This window comes from Pseudophryne corroboree, chromosome 4 (assembly GCF_028390025.1).
Source record: "Pseudophryne corroboree isolate aPseCor3 chromosome 4, aPseCor3.hap2, whole genome shotgun sequence".
NCBI classification, from domain to species: domain Eukaryota; kingdom Metazoa; phylum Chordata; class Amphibia; order Anura; family Myobatrachidae; genus Pseudophryne; species Pseudophryne corroboree.
The window spans coordinates 178,666,317-178,683,372 of NC_086447.1; the positions used below are offsets into that span (position 1 = coordinate 178,666,317).

Sequence of the window (17,056 nt, forward strand, 5' to 3'; positions counted from 1 at the left end):
ACTTACCTCCAAAAGTTCCTGCGACTGAGGCAGTCTGATGTGTGTGCGCTGATGGGACAGCAGACGGCATTCCAAATACATTGCTGCAAGAGAGGTGTTGCTAGTCAGTTGTGATATAGCAATCAAACATAACATTAAGAGGTTTTTAGATAAATGGGAAAAGCTTGATAGGACATATTCTTTAACTCATTACAGGGAATTAATCCTTTAACCTCAATTGTTACAGCCACAACCAAAATCCATGACCAGTAACACAAGATTAGTATGCTTTTTTGTTTTTAATTAGTGACAAATGTCACCGCTTTCATTTAAAAAAAAAAGAAATGTCACCTAAATTCAAACACCGTACATAGACATCTTTGCAAATGAACTCATAAGACTAACGGACCTACACACTCAGCGACCCGCCGCCCGACGGCCGATGGCCACCGGGGGAGGGGGGGGGGGGGAATTTGGTTGGTAACGGGGGAAGGGCAGCTTCTTCACTCCCCCCCCATCACCAGGCCCCATAGCTATGCATGCTAATATGGACGAGATTGTCCATATTGGCGTGCATGCATAAGCGACCCGGCACCAACGATGAATGAGCACAGGGCCGCGCATCGTTGGTGCCTACACACTGAAAGATATGAACAATATCTCGCTCATTAATGAATAAGATTGTTCAAATCTTTCAGCGTTATCGCCTAATGTGTAGGGCCTATAAGATTGTAGTAATACTGATCCTCATAATCAGTATACAAGGAAATTCTATGGTACAGAAAAGGGGTTCCAAAAGAAAGACAGAGAGAGAGGGAACAAGGTGGCATGGCAGAGAGGAGGGTCACAGGAAAGAGCGGAGAGGGAACAAGTTACCACAACAGACAGCAGACAAGGTGTGTGGGAGGGGCCCAAGAGAGAGATGAGAGGAAACAAGACAGCAGGGCAGAGGAGAGGGAAACAACAAATGCTGCACAAAAGAGAGAGATAGAGAGGGGAGGCATAGGAAAGGAGGAACAGGACCCTCCACAAAATTATGGAACGCTAAAACTGTGGCAGGGCAGGCTGGGATAATAGGATTTTGGTACCTACCGGTAAATCCTTTTCTCGTAGTCTGTAGAGGATGCTGGGGTCCACATTAGTACCCTGGGGTATAGACGGGTCCACCAGGAGCCATTGGCACTTTAAGAGTTTAAGAGTGTGGGCTGGCTCCTCCCTCTATGCCCCTCCTACCAGACTCAGTCTAGAAACTGTGCCCGAGGAGACGACATACTTCGAGAGAAGGACTTAACACAGATAGTGGTGAGATTCATACCAGCTCACACATACAAGGCACTTCAAGTCAACTAGCTTCAACTAATCAACAAACGGCTGAAAAATTACTTACCCAGTAACTATGCAGTACGCAACTAAACAAAGTGGTACTGAACCAAATAACATAAGCAGGAAAACGAAGCGCTGGGCGGGCGCCCAGCATCCTCTACGGACTACGAGAAAAGGATTTACCGGTAGGTACCAAAATCCTATTTTCTCTAATGTCCTAGAGGATGCTGGGGTCCACATTAGTACCATGTGGATGTACCAAAGCTCCCAGAATGGGACGAACAGTGCGGAGGCTCCTGCAGAACTGATTGACTGAACTTCAGATCATCAGAGGCCAAAGTATCGAACTTGTAGAACTTTGCAAACGTGTTCGACCCCGACCAAGTTGCAGCTCGGCAAAGTTGTACTGCCGAGACACCCCGGGCAGCCGCCCAGGAAGACCCCACCTTACGAGCAGAGTGGGCCTTAACAGATTTTGGACACGGCAGTCCTGCCGTAGAATAGGTGTGCTGGATAGTGAACCTAATCCAGCGAGAAATAGACTGCTTAGTAGCAGGACACCCAATTTTCTTGGGATCATATAAGACAAACAGAGAGTCCGACTTCCTGTGACGAGAGGTTCTCTTCACATAAATCTTCAGAGCCCTCACGACATCCAAGGACTTTGAAGTAATTGAGGAGTCAGTAGCCACTGGCACCACAATAGGTTGGTTGATATGAAATGCCGACACAACCTTTGGAAGGAACTGCTGACGAGTCCGGAGCTCAGCTCTATCCTCATGGAAGATCAAGTAAGGGCTTTTGCATGACAAAGCCCCCAGCTCAGAGACACGCATAGCAGAAGCTAAGGCCAACAAAGTGACCACCTTCCATGTAAGAAATTTGAGCTCCACCTCCTGTAGAGGCTCAAACCAATCCAACTGGAGAAACTGCAACACCACGTTAAGGTCCCAAGGCGCCGTAGGTGGTACAAAGGGAGGTTGGATGTGCAGAACTCCCTTCAAAAAGGTCTGAACATCAGGGAGGGCAGCCAATTGTTTCTGAAAGAAAATGGACAGGGCAGAAATCTGGACCTTCACAGATCCCAATCTCAGCCCCATATCCACTCCTGCCTGCAGGAAGAGGAGGAAACGTCCCGTCCCAGTTGAAATTCTACCGCAGGAAACTTCTTGGACTCGCACCAAGAGACATATTTCTTCCAAATACGATGGTAATATTTAGACGTTACCCCTTTCCTAGCCTGTATGAGGGTAGGAATCACTTCTTTCAGAATACCCTTCCAAACAAGAATCAGGCGCTCAACTTCCATGCCGTCAAACGCAGCCGCGGTAAGTCTTCATAGGCGAACGGACCCTGTTGCAGCAGGTCCTCCCGAAGAGGAAGAGGCCTCGGCTCTTCTTGCAGTAGATCCAGTAGGTCCGCGTACCAAGCCCGTCTTGGCCAGTCTGGGGCAATGAGGATCGCTTGGACCCTTGTTCTCCTTATGAGCTTTAAGATTCTTGGGATGAGTGGGAGTGGTGGAAACACGTACACTGACTGGAACGCCCACGGAGACACCAGGGCGTCCACCGCCACTGCCTGAGGGTCTCTCGACCTGGAACAGTAACGCCGAAGCTTCTTGTTGAGACGAGAGGCCATCATGTCTATTTGGGGTAGACCCCAAAGATCTGTTACCTCCTTGAACACCTCCGGATGGAGGCCCCACTCTCCCGGATGGAGATCGTGTCTGCTGAGGAAGTCTGCTTCCCAGTTGTGTACTACCAGAATGAAGATGGCTGACAATGCCAACACGCGCTTTTCCGTCCAGAGGAGTATTCTTGTGACCTCTGACAACGCCGCCCTGTTCTTCGTTCCGCCCTCTCGGTTTATGCAACCCACCGTTGTTACGTTGTCCGACTGTACTTGAATGGCCCTGTTTCTTAGAAGAGGGGCCACCTGAAGAAGACCGTTGTAGACGGCTCTTAGTTCCAGAATGTTGATGGGCAGGCTGGCATCTAGGCTTGACCACCTTCCCTGGAAGGTCACCCCTTGAGTGACTGCTGCCCAGCCCCGGAGGCTCGCATCCGTCGTTAGCAGGACCCAGTCCTGAATCCCGAACCTGCGGCCCTCCAGCAGGTGAGGCAATTGGAGCCACCATAGGAGTGAAATCCTCGCCCTTGGCGACAGACGAATTCCCTGATGCATGTGAAGGTGAGATCCCGACCACTTGTCCAGGAGGTCTAGTTGGAAGGTCCGAGGATGATGAAACCTCCCGTACTGGATAGCCTCGTAGGAGGCCACCATCTTTCCCAATAGGCGAATGCATTGATGAACTGACACCCGGGGTGGCTTCAAGACATCCCTGACTATGGATTGGATCACCAACGCCTTGTCCCGCGGAAGGAACACCCACTGTACTTCCGTGTCCAGAATCATTCCCAGAAACAACAATCTCCGGATCGGTTCCAAATGTGACTTTGGAAAATTCAGAATCCAGCCGTGACTCTGAAGCAGCAGTGTTGTGAGAACAATGGATTGCTGCAATCTTTCCCTGGACGATGCCTTTACCAGGAGATTGTCCAGATAAGGAATGATGTTCACACCCTGTTTTCGGAGTAGCATCATCATCTCCGCCATCACCTTGGTAAACACCCTCGGTGCCGTGGAGAGGCCGAACGGCAGAGCCTGGAACTGAAAATGACAGTCCAGCAATGCGAATCGGAGATAAGCCTGATGCGGCAGCCAGATCGGAATGTGAAGGAACGCATCCTTGATATCCAGGGATACCAGGAATTCCCCCTCTTCCAGACCTGCTATCACCGCCCTGAGATACTTCATCTTGAACTTGAACTCCCTTAGAAAGGGGTTCAATGACTTTAGATTCAGGATAGGCCTGACCGAACCATCCGGTTTCGGTACCACGAAAAGGTTCGAATAGTAACCCTTTGTCAGCATGTGCGGTGGTACCGCCACAATGACTTGTGCCTCCACCAGCTTTTGGACAGCGTCCTGTAGCACTGTGCTGTCTTGCAACAGAGTTGGTAAGCCCGACTTGAATAAACGATGAGGAGGAAGACTTTGAAATTCCAGCCTGTATCCCTGAGAGACAAATATCTACCGCCCAGGGATCCAGGCTAGACGAGACCCAGACCTGACTGAACTGTCTGAGTCTCGCTCCCACAGGCCCCACCTCCGGGCCCTCCCGTCCACAGTCATGCGGAGGACTTAGGGGTACCTGAAGCAGGCTTTTGTTCTTGGGAACCTGCAGCGGCGGTTTCTTGGACTTAACCTTACCTCCTCTGAAGAAGGTATTGAATGACTTGGCCTTTCTGGTCTTGTTGGGCTGAAAGGACTGCTGCGTAGCTGAGGAGAAGGATCTCTTTGGAGCAGGAGCTGCTGAGGGAACATACGGAGACTTACCCGCTGTAGCGGTAGAAATCCACACATCTAGGGCTTCCCCAAAGAGATCCTGGCCTGTATAGGGTAGCGACTCCACACTTCTTCTGGATTCCGCGTCGGCCGACCACTGGCGGAGCCACAGTCCCCGACGAGCTGAAACAGACATGGAAGAAATTCCCGCAGCCATGGAACCCAGGTCTTTTATGGATTCTACCATGAAACCTGCAGAATCATGAATGTTGCGTAAATACAATGCAACCTCATCCCTATCCATCGTATCCAAATCCTCCAGCAAGACAGCCGACCACTTTACTATTGCCTTTGCAATCCAAGCACTAGCAATAGTGGGACGTAAGATGTCCCCTGAAGCAGTGTACACCGATTTCAGAGTATTATCAATTTTCCTGTCTACCGGCTCCTTTAAGGCGGTAGATCCTGGTACCGGTAAAACCACCTTCTTTGAGAGTCTGGATACAGATGCGTCAACAATAGGCGGGTTTTCCCACTTTTTCCTATCCTCCTCAGGGAAAGGAAAAGCTACCAAAATCCTCTTAGGAATCTGAAACTTCTTTTCAGGATTCACCCAGGCCTTTTCGAATATAGCATTCAGCTCTTTTGACGCAGGGAAGGTTAGCGAGGCTTTCTTGTTTTCAGTGAAGAAAGCCTCCTCAACCTGCTCAGGTGTGGTATCATTAACATTTAACACATCCCTGAAAGCCTCTATCAACAACTGTACCCCCCTTGCGAGAGATGCGGACCCCCGCAATACATCCTCATCACCATCTGTAGTGTCAGAATCAGTATCCGTGTCGTCCTGTGTTACCTGCACAAGCGCACGTTTGTGGGGGTATATTGTGGGGTGACTCGAAGTACCCGACAAGGGCCACACAGCCTCCGAGGACTGCAATGCCTGGGTTGCCGACTCATTACTGGCAACCCTATCAGAAATCTGAGAAATCCAAGTTTTGATAGAGGAAAACCACTCTGGTTCCCTTGCTGGAATCTGTGCTAAACCAGTGCTAACCTGATTACATGGAATGGGATCATCCTGTAAGGACAAATCCTCCGCAGCATATGACACTGTATCCATGGACATCGCTGCAGGTGACCACCAAACACACCACACACAGGATGGGGTAAGACAGAGTTTCCCCCCAAAAAAATGGCAAGAGAGAGACAGAGATTGAAGCCAACCCCCACCAGCGCTTTACACAAGGAGAAAACCCCCCATCAGCGCTGACTTGTGCTCCTTAATAGGACACACAGTCAAATAATCAGCCTACCCTCCCTTCTACAACCCCCTGGTACCGTGATACAGTAATCTGGAGCTGCTGTGGAGGGACCAGGATCTTCCTCAGCTATCAGCCTGCAGGAAAATGGCGCTGGAACGCTACAGGGTCCGCTCTGAGAAGCTCCGCCCCCTTCATGGCGCTGTCTTCCCGCTCTTCTGACTTGAAAACTGGCCTGAGGATTTGTGCTGGCTGGGATCCCTGGGGCCCGACAGGCTTGGTGACCAGTGTGAGGGGTAAGCGCTGGCCCAGGGCGCCTCTCACAGCGCCGCACAGTGTGCCTCTGGTGCCGTCCAGGAGCGCGGTTAATACCGCGCTCCCTCCCCTGTTGCCGCCATCTTCACACCGGCCCCCCGCTTGCTAGGGGGGTCGGTGACTAACTCACCACTGCTTCAGCTCTGTAAGGGGTCAGCGGCATGCTGCTGGGGTGAGCGGTTCCCCTGCGGCGGAGACCGATCCAGCTCCTCTGGAGCTCAGTGTCCAGCCAGCGGAGTCAGTGGCTCAGACTCCGCAGGGCGGTCACTGCTCCCCCCCTTAGTCCCACGCTGCAGGGAGGCTGTTGCCAGCAGCCTCCCTGTAAAATAAAAAACTCCAAACTAAACTTTAATTAGGAAAGCTCAGGAGAGCTCCCCTAGCTGTGACCGGCTCCTCCGGGCACATTTTCTAAACTGAGTCTGGTAGTAGGGGCACCGAGGGAGGAGCCAGCCCACACTCTCAAACTCTTAAAGTGCCAATGGCACCTGGTGGACCCGTCTAAACCCCATGGTACTAATCTGGACTCCAGCATCCTCTAGGACGTTAGAGAAAATAAGATTTTACTTACCGATAAATCTATTTCTCATAGTCCGTAGTGGATGCTGGGACTCCGTAAGGACCATGGGGAATAGCGGCTCCGCAGGAGACAGGGCACAAGAATAAAAGCTTTAGGATCAGGTGGTGTGCACTGGCTCCTCCCCCTATGACCCTCCTCCAAGCCTCAGTTAGGATACTGTGCCCGGACGAGCGTACATAATAAGGAAGGATATTGAATCCCGGGTAAGACTCATACCAGCCACACCAATCACACCGTACAACTCGTGATCTGAACCCAGTTAACAGTATGATAACAACGAAAGGAGCCTCTGAAAAGATGGCTCACAACAACAATAACCCGATTTTTGTTAACAATAACTATGTACAAGTATTGCAGACAATCCGCACTTGGGATGGGCGCCCAGCATCCACTACGGACTATGAGAAATAGATTTATCGGTAAATAAAATCTTATTTTCTCTGACGTCCTAGTGGATGCTGGGACTCCGTAAGGACCATGGGGATTATACCAAAGCTCCCAAACGGGCGGGAGAGTGCGGATGACTCTGCAGCACCGAATGAGAGAACTCCAGGTCCTCCTCAGCCAGGGTATCAAATTTGTAGAATTTAGCAAACGTGTTTGCCCCTGACCAAGTAGCTGCTCGGCAAAGTTGTAAAGCCGAGACCCCTCGGGCAGCCGCCCAAGATGAGCCCACTTTCCTTGTGGAATGGGCTTTTACAGATTTAGGCTGTGGCAGGCCTGCCACAGAATGTGCAAGCTGAATTGTACTACAAATCCAACGAGCAATAGTCTGCTTAGAAGCAGGAGCACCCAGCTTGTTGGGTGCATACAGGATAAACAGCGAGTCAGACTTTCTGACTCCAGCCGTCCTGGAAACATATATTTTCAGGGCCCTGACAACGTCAAGTAACTTGGAGTCCTCCAAGTCCCTAGTAGCCGCAGGCACCACAATAGGTTGGTTCATGTGAAAAGCAGAAACCACCTTAGGGAGAAATTGAGGACGAGTCCTCAATTCTGCCCTGTCAGAATGAAAAATTAAGTAAGGGCTTTTATATGATAAAGCCGCCAATTCTGACACACGCCTGGCTGAAGCCAGGGCTAACAGCATCGTCACCTTCCATGTGAGATATTTTAAGTCCACAGTGGTGAGTGGTTCAAACCAATGTGACTTAAGGAACCTCAAAACAACATTGAGATCCCAAGGTGCCACTGGAGGCACAAAAGGAGGTTGTATATGCAGTACCCCTTTTACAAATGTCTGAACTTCCGGTACTGAAGCCAGTTCTTTCTGGAAGAAAATCGACAGGGCCGAAATTTGAACCTTAATGGACCCTAATTTTAGGCCCATAGACAGTCCTGTTTGCAGGAAATGGAGGAAACGACCCAGTTGAAATTCATCTGTAGGGGCCTTCTTGGCCTCACACCACGCAACATATTTTCGCCAAATGCGGTGATAATGTTTTGCGGTTACATCCTTCCTGGCTTTGACCAGGGTAGGGATGACTTCATCTGGAATGCCTTTTTCCTTCAGGATCCGGCGTTCAACCGCCATGCCGTCAAACGCAGCCGCGGTAAGTCTTGGAACAGACAAGGCCCCTGCTGGAGCAGGTCCTTTCTTAGAGGTAGAGGCCACGGGTCTTCCGTGAGCATCTCCTGAAGTTCCGGGTACCAAGTCCTTCTTGGCCAATCCGGAACCACGAGTATCGTTCTTACTCCTCTCCTTCTTATGATTCTCAGTACTTTTGGTATGAGAGGCAGAGGAGGGAACACATACACTGACTGGTACACCCACGGTGTCACCAGAGCGTCCACCGCTATTGCCTGAGGGTCCCTTGACCTGGCGCAATATCTGTCTAATTTTTTCTTTAGACGTGACGCCATCATGTCCACCTTTGGTTTTTCCCAACGGTTTACAATCAGGTGGAAGACTTCTGGGTGAAGTCCCCACTCTCCCGGGTGAAGGTCGTGTCTGCTGAGGAAGTCTGCTTCCCAGTTGTCCACTCCCGGAATGAACACTGCTGACAGAGCTATCACATGATTTTCCGCCCAGCGAAGAATCCTTGCAGCCTCTGCCATTGCCCTCCTGCTTCTCGTGCCGCCCTGTCTGTTTACGTGGGCGACTGACGTGATGTTGTCCGATTGGATCAATACCGCCTGACCCTGAAGCAGGGGTTTCGCTTGACTTAGGGCATTGTAAATGGCCCGTAGTTCCAGAATGTTTATATGAAGAGATGTTTCCATGCTTGACCACAAGCCCTGGAAGTTTTTTCCCTGTGTGACTGCTCCCCAGCCTCTCAGGCTTGCATCCGTGGTCACCAGGATCCAATCCTGAATGCCGAATCTGCGGCCCTCTAGAAGATGAGCACTCTGCAACCACCACAGGAGAGACACCCTTGTCTTTGGTGACAGGGTTATCCGCTGCTGCATCTGAAGATGCGAACCGGACCATTTGTCCAGTAGATCCCACTGAAACGTTCTTGCATGGAATCTTCCGAATGGAATTGCTTCGTAAGAAGCCACCATTTTTCCCAGGACCCTCGTGCACTGATGCACTGACACCTGGGCTGGTTTTAGGAGGTTCCTGACTAGCTCGGATAACTCCTTGGCCTTCTCCTCCGGGAGAAAAACCTTCTTCTGGACTGTGTCCAGAATCATTCCTAGGAACAGAAGACGTGTCGTTGGAATCAGCTGCGATTTTGGAATATTTAGGATCCACCCGTGCTGACGTAACACTATCTGAGATAGTGCTACTCCGACTTCTAACTGTTCCCTGGACCTTGCCCTTATCAGGAGATCATCCAAGTAAGGGATAATTAATACGCCTTTTCTTCGAAGAAGAATCATCATTTCGGCCATTACCTTGGTAAAGACCCGAGGTGCCGTGGACAACCCAAACGGCAGCGTCTGAAACTGATAATGACAGTCTTGTACTACAAACCTGAGATACCCTTGGTGAGAAGGGTAGATTGGGACGTGGAGATAAGCATCTTTGATGTCCAGAGACACCATATAGTCCCCTTCTTCCAGGTTCGCTATCACCGCTCTGAGTGATTCCATCTTGAATTTGAACCTTTTTATGTAAGTGTTCAAGGATTTCAGATTTAAAATTGGTCTCACCGAGCCGTCCGGTTTCGGTACCACAAACAGCGTGGAATAATACCCCTTTCCTTGTTGTAGGAGGGGTACCTTGATTATCACCTGCTGGGAATACAGCTTGTGAATAGCTTCCAGAACTGCCTCCCTGTCGGAGGGAGACTTTGGCAGAGCAGACTTCAGGAACCGGCGAGGGGGAAACGCCTCGAATTCCAGTTTGTACCCCTGCGATACTACCTGTAGAATCCAGGGATCCACTTGCGAGTGAGCCCACTGCGCGTTGAAATTCTTGAGACGGGCCCCCCCCAAGCCTGAGTCTGCTTGTAAAGCCCCAGCGTCATGCTGAAGACTTGGCAGAAGCAGGGGAAGGCTTCTGATCCTGGGTAGCGGCTGCATGGTGCAGTCTTTTTCCCCTTCCTCTGCCCCGGGGCAGAAAGGAATGGCCTTTTGCTCGCTTGTATTTATGGGAACGAAAGGACTGAGTTTGAAAAGACGGTGTCTTTTTCTGTTGATGTGAAGTGACCTGGGGTAAGAAGGTGGACTTTCCAGCCGTTGCCGTGGCCACCAGGTCTGAAAGACCAGCCCCAAATAACTCCTCCCCTTTATACGGCAATACTTCCATATGTCGTTTGGAATCCGCATCCCCTGACCACTGACGCGTCCATAACGTTCTTCTGGCAGAGATGGACATAGCACTTACTCTTGATGCCAGGGTGCAAATATCCCTCTGTGCATCACGCATATATAGTAATGCATCCTTCAAATGCTCTATAGTTAACAATATATTGTCCCTATCCAGGGTATCAATATTTTCAGTCAGGGAATCCGACCACGCGACTCCAGCACTGCACATCCAGGCTGAAGCGATTGCTGGTCGCAGTATAACACCAGTATGTGTGTATATACTTTTTAGGATATTTTCCAGCCTTCTATCAGCTGGTTCTTTGAGGGTGGCCGTATCAGGAGACGGTAACGCTACTTGTTTTGATAAACGTGTGAGCGCCTTATCTACCCTAGGGGGTGTTTCCCAACGTGTCCTAACCTCTGATGGGAAAGGATATAGTGCCAATAATTTATTAGAAATTAGCAGTTTTTTGTCGGGAGAAACCCACGCTTTATCACATACCTCATTCAATTCATCTGACTCAGGAAAAACTATTGGTAGTTTTTTCACCCCCCACATAATACCCTTCTTAGTGGTATTTGTAGTGTCAGAAATGTGCAATGCTTCCTTCATTGCCGTGATCATGTAACGTGTGGCCCTACTGGACATTACGTTCGACTCATCACCGTCGACACTAGACTCCGTATCTGTGTCTGGGTCTGTGTCGACCCACTGAGGTAACGGGCGTTTTAGGGCCCCTGACGGTGTCTGAGACGCCTGGACAGGCACTAATTGATTTGCCGGCTGTCTCATGTCGTCAACAGTTTTTTGCAAAGTGTTGACATTATCACTTAATTGTTTGAACACGATCATCCAGTCAGGTGTCGACTCCCTAGGGGGTGACATCACTAACGCAGGCAATTGCTCCGCCTCCACATCATTTTCCTCCTCATACATGTCGACACACACGTACCGACACACAGCACACACACCGGGAATGCTCTGATAGAGGACAGGACCCCACGAGCCCTTTGGAGAGACAGAGGGAGAGTCTGCCAGCACACACCCAGCGCTATATATATATATACACAGGGATAACCTTATATAAGTGTTATTCCCTTATAGCTGCTGTTTATATTGTCATTTGCTGCCAATAGTGCCCCCCCTTCTCTTTTTTACCCTGATTCTGAAGCAGGACTGCAGGGGAGAGTCAGGGAGCCGTCCTTCCAGCGGAACTGTGAGGGAAAATGGCGCTTGTGTGCTGAGGAGATAGGCCCCGCCCCTTCACGACGTCCTTATCTCCCGCTTTTTTGTGTAAAAATGGCAGGGGTTAAAATACATCCATATAGCCCAGGAGCTATATGTGATGTATTCTTTTGCCACCTAAGGTATTTGTCATCTATATTGCGTCTCAGGGCGCTCCCCCCCAAGCGCCCTGCACCCTCAGTGACCGGAGTGTGAAGTGTGCTGAGAGCAATGGCGCACAGCTGCGGTGCTGTGCGCTACCTTAGTCTGAAGACAGGATTGTCTTCTGCCGCCGATTTCACCGGACCTCTTCGTCTCTTCTGGCTCTGTAAGGGGGACGGCGGCCCGGCTCCGGTGACCCATCCAGGCTGAACCTGTGATCGTCCCTCTGGAGCTAATGTCCAGTAGCCTAAGAAACCCGATCCACTCTGCACGCAGGTGAGTCCGTTTCTTCTCCCCTTAGTCCCACGATGCAGTGAGCCTGTTGCCAGCAGGACTCACTGAAAATAAAAAAACCTAAATTAAACTTTTATTCTAAGCAGCTCAGGAGAGCCACCTAGCCTGCACCCTTCTCGTTCGGGCACAAAAATCTAACTGAGGCTTGGAGGAGGGTCATAGGGGGAGGAGCCAGTGCACACCACCTGATCCTAAAGCTTTTATTCTTGTGCCCTGTCTCCTGCGGAGCCGCTATTCCCCATGGTCCTTACGGAGTCCCAGCATCCACTAGGACGTCAGAGAAATGTAGTTTTATAACAGCTGGAGAGCTACAGTTTGGCCAGGCATGGAATAGAGAGAGGGTGTGTGTGTGTGTGTGTGTGTGTGTGTGTGTGTGTGTGTGTGTGTGTGTGTGTGTGTGTGTGTACACACACACACACACACATATAAAACTATACATACACACACACTGATGTCGCCACGCTCATCCATTCAGCATGCATGGCTTGACTAGTGTGCCGGCATGGCTTGACTAGTGTGCCGGCATCCATGACGCGCGTGACTTTACTGGTGTGGCTGTGAATAGTTGCAGCCCAGTGAGCCATGCAGCTTGCCGCGATGCTTATGTCCGTGCGCATGCATCGAGCCAAAGCGGAGCTCTGCTGCATACAGTATGTATATACTCACTATTCTATTGTTTGCAGCACATTTGCAAAGCAATGTTGAGTACCTCTATTGTGATGAAAGGAATAACTACATTACAGGGAGCTACTTTCTGTGCTGGTCCTCACCCAGAAGGGTAAACGTACATTGATAACTCGCTGCATACAACATTCAGTGTTACTTTGATAAACAGCAATACTGAGTGTTCATTACCACAACCCAATGTCTGGGCATCACAAATAGACCCCATAGCCTGCTGCCAAACAAGGACAATGCTAAGATAACCATTAAGGAGAGGCACAATTATCTAAAATACTTACTTGTCTGCCGGGGCTGGAGCTGGACCTGACGTGGCAGACACTGATGCAGTGTTAAAACTGCTGCCCTGGCCACTGCCACCTAGGAAACAATCAGAGTCAGAGAACACTGTATGCACAGGGAGAATACACTGTAATAGTGAACAAAAAGTCAAAACATCGGCCACTGGATTTCTTAAATGGAGCAGATTGTCTTAACCCATGTAAAAGATCTTTCTACAGCAAATATATACGAAAGTTACTGCAGAAATTGGTCGTTGTTTATAAGGACGCAATGCTCTGAGTCACTGCAGAACATGCTATCTTCCTAACTAAACAATAAGACAGAGGTAAAAAACAAACAATAACACGTATAAAGAAGAATACTGCAGGGGTCATCAAACATGAGTCCAAAATGCTGCAGGGGTTAATGTCAAAGTAAATCCAAAGAAATGTGAAATAATCAAAACTATGCGATCTGTTTACATAATAATGGGAAAAATATACCAAGCATATCTCCCTATTTGTACTACTCAATAGTCAACTCACTTATCTATACTAACGAGAACATTTCTAGTTCAATTCAAAGTTGCCAAAATGTTTATTATAAAAGACTAAAGTAACCTGACAACCTAAACGAAATTTAGATCACTGTGGTTCCTTCTGAGCCCAGAAGAGGGAGCCGGTGCTCAGTAATCACATCTCTATGCCTGTGTGATAGCACTTTTCCAAGGATGATTGAGCCGCCCTCCTTGAATGTCAGCTGTGCTGCCAACACTCCCAAAATGAGAGCAGTCCACCAGTATAAAACCTATAGCAAAGGCCATCAAACCCAAAATAGTAAAAGTTTATTGTGTGGGCAGTAATAAGATAGGACATACAAGGTAATTGCCAATGCTGATTTTAACACTAATATATATATATATATATATATATATATATATGCAGAAGCACCTTTAACGTGGATACACAATAACCAGTTCAAGCAGAACTTTGTCCCGTTAATTAACAACATCCTTTAAGTCAGCCGTGCACATAAGGAGACATGACCACTATATTAGTTCAGGTGTTAAATAAAGCCCCTTTATTTAGATAACACAATATACAAAAGGTACAAGTACATCTATGGTAGACAATAACCAATTTAATAGAGAAGACAAATTAAATAAATGTAAGTTGTGGACGCTAAAAAGTCAGGTAATAAATAAACGTAAAAATGCTAAATAAAAGCAAAAATAAAAACAGAACGAACCTCACTTATTTGGATTCTTGCAACACATAGCTCAACCCCTTCCTCAGCCAGCTGAGCCGTGAAACATGTTGCAAGAATTTATTTCATTTGTCTTATCTATTAAATATACTAAAGTCAGCACTGGAGATTACCTTGTATTTCATATCCCTCTCTGGAAGCCATTCAGGAGGCTTCCTTCTAATCTCCTTGGCCACAGTCTTTAGATGCTTTGGCGCCAGCTATTTCTTTGACCCAGGTAATAAATGACCTCTTTCCCTAGAGACATCTCACAATGAAGATAGCCCTTCCTGCACCCTTATCTTCATTTGTTTTTAATACCAATGCATCGTCATACTTTTTTTATAGTTCCATCTTATTCTAAGCATCATTTACATGAAAACCCATGTCTGTGAAGTTGTTACAGTGGGTATCCTCTTTATAGCACCTTTTCGGAACACGGGCCAAATACTGTGCTATGCAAAAGGTGACGTTTCACTGAACAGAAATCTAACGCCCATGTGCTAAGAAAACATACCAGGTGTGAGCAAGGATGGAGGTGCAAATAGTGCTAAAGCCAGAGTGGCGGTGTAAAGAACATGCACTAGCATATACTGTATATGTATTGCTCTCTCTTCTTACATTGTGCACTACTGAAGATATTGTCTAGGTCAGCAAGAGCTGCATATTTATCTGCTGAAGTCTGGCTGGGTTTACTAACAGCAGCAGTTTTACTGGCTCCAGTTGAATTGAAGGCTCCAAAGTCGGCGCTGGAGGACTTGGGAAAGTTGTCAAATTGAGCAAAGTTTGCATTAGCGTTTGTACCTAAAAAATAAAAAGGAACGCTTGAAAAAGTCAGGAAAAAAAAAATCAAACACTCCCTGATATAACATGACGGGTGGTGACGCTTTGCGTTCAATCAACTCAACACTGAAGCATTAAATGTGATGTGTGCTATTCAGACAAGTCTAAACGTTGTCTATTGTATTTTGCTACAGAAAAAGCTTTACAGTCAGCATTGTTACAGAACCATATTCTCCCTTATGGGACTAGGCGTTACTACACCACAAGAATTGACGCATAGTAAATAATTAGACAACACTCACATGTTCTGTATAGTAAAGTTTTTGGGTCTGCGTACTATTACAAATTCTGCCCATTAGTGATGGTGTAAAACCTTTTCAGTTACACAGGCCGCTAATAAAATTTGAGGTCGACGGAACATTTATGAAAACTGGTGCACAAGATAATCATTTGCTGTAACCTACGGCAACCAGATAATAGCTGCCTTTTCTAGTAGTTTAATAAAGGCAAAAAAATTTGGTAGAAATTGTGATATAGCACTTAATAGGTTTCATAAATGCTCCCGTAGGTGCTGGGGACAACCTGTAAACCATCCACAAACATGGGGTGCATCTAATCTACAGACTACGGTAGAAAGCTACACACACCAAGTACAAATGAAACACCAGTAGATGCCCCCGGCAGGGACAGGAAAACTTACGGTAGGGTGCCTGCAGACAGAAAGCAGACGTAAAGTCGCCAACACTACAGCTGGTTGAGAGCGTTCTGAACGCTGAGTGGCCATGAAAAGGTGAGAGGGTGAGGTGGAAAAGAAATACAAAAAGTTTGCATAGAAAAATAATCCAGACACCATGTTTAAAGGAATGGAAAACAACAAAACATAGACAAAACTAGAAAAAGAAAAGTGCATGCAGTGACCAATAGAAAGTTGCAGACCACTAACTTGCTGCATGCTCCAATGTAGTATGGATACAGAAGGGGAATTACTAAGGCTGGGCAGTAGCAAAGACTTATTATTGAAGACTGTTTCCTGGCAGAGATAAAGGGCAACAACAATAAAACATAACATTTTCTCCTTCAGAAACAAGCACTGGCATTTCTCCTTGTAAAGCAGGACCATGTTGGCAGCAGTATAGTCTTGCACAATTCTCCAATAGTCTCTGCTATTGTACAAAGGCTGCAGGAAGTAGTGAGATCCCTGCTGAATGACGTGTCATAAGCAGGTTTAAACTCTACCATACACAAGGAGGAAGCAGCAGCAACTGGTCACTATTGGTAGTGTATTACAGCTAAAAAAAAAATCAAAAAAATCATTGCTATCCCATTAAAGGTAGAAAGAATACCTACATTACTGAGATGGGCAGAAATAAAACCCTATTGGCCGGTACGTACATCAGCCCTTGTGTGCAGCAACAGCATAACGCCAATACTTAAAGGCCTCTACCTAAAATACAGTGCATCCGGAAAGTATTCACAGCGCTTCACTTTTTCCGCATTTTGTCATGTAACAGCCTTATTCCAAAATGGAATCATTTTTTTCCTCAAAATTCTACACACAATACCCCATAATGACAACGTGAAAAAAGTGTTTGAGAGTTTTGAAAATTTATTAAAAATAAGAAACTAAGAAATCACATGTACGTAAGTATTCACAGCCTTTACTCAACACTGTTGATGCACCTCTGGCAGCAATTACAGCCTCAAGTCTTTTTGAATATGTTGCCACAAGCTTGGCAGCCCTATCTTTGGGCAGTTTCGCCCATTCCTCTTTGCAGCACCTTTCAAGCTCCATTAGGTTGGATCGGAAGCGTCGGTGCACAGCCATTTTCAGATCTCTCCAGAAATGTTCAATCGGATTCAAACCTTGGCTCTGGCTGGGCCACTCAAGGACATTCACAGAGTTGT

At 47.7% G+C, this 17,056-nt stretch overlaps 1 protein-coding gene across 6 annotated transcripts in view; it reads right to left on the reverse strand.

Moving 5' to 3' along the window:
* Window positions 1-17,056, reverse strand: part of AGFG1 (ArfGAP with FG repeats 1) — a 168,246-nt gene that overhangs the window by 30,747 nt on the left and 120,443 nt on the right. For 2 of the 6 annotated variants that reach the window (XM_063915591.1, XM_063915589.1), the window contains 3 exons: window positions 14,990-15,172; window positions 13,144-13,222; window positions 7-83 (listed from right to left, as the gene is read on the reverse strand). In XM_063915591.1, the coding sequence (XP_063771661.1) occupies window positions 7-83; window positions 13,144-13,222; window positions 14,990-15,172 (339 nt within the window). Of the gene's footprint in view, window positions 1-6; window positions 84-13,143; window positions 13,223-14,989; window positions 15,173-15,851; window positions 15,924-17,056 lie in introns of all 6 variants that reach the window. The other 4 variants (XM_063915594.1, XM_063915592.1, XM_063915588.1 and 1 more) reach the window with 3 other exon arrangements.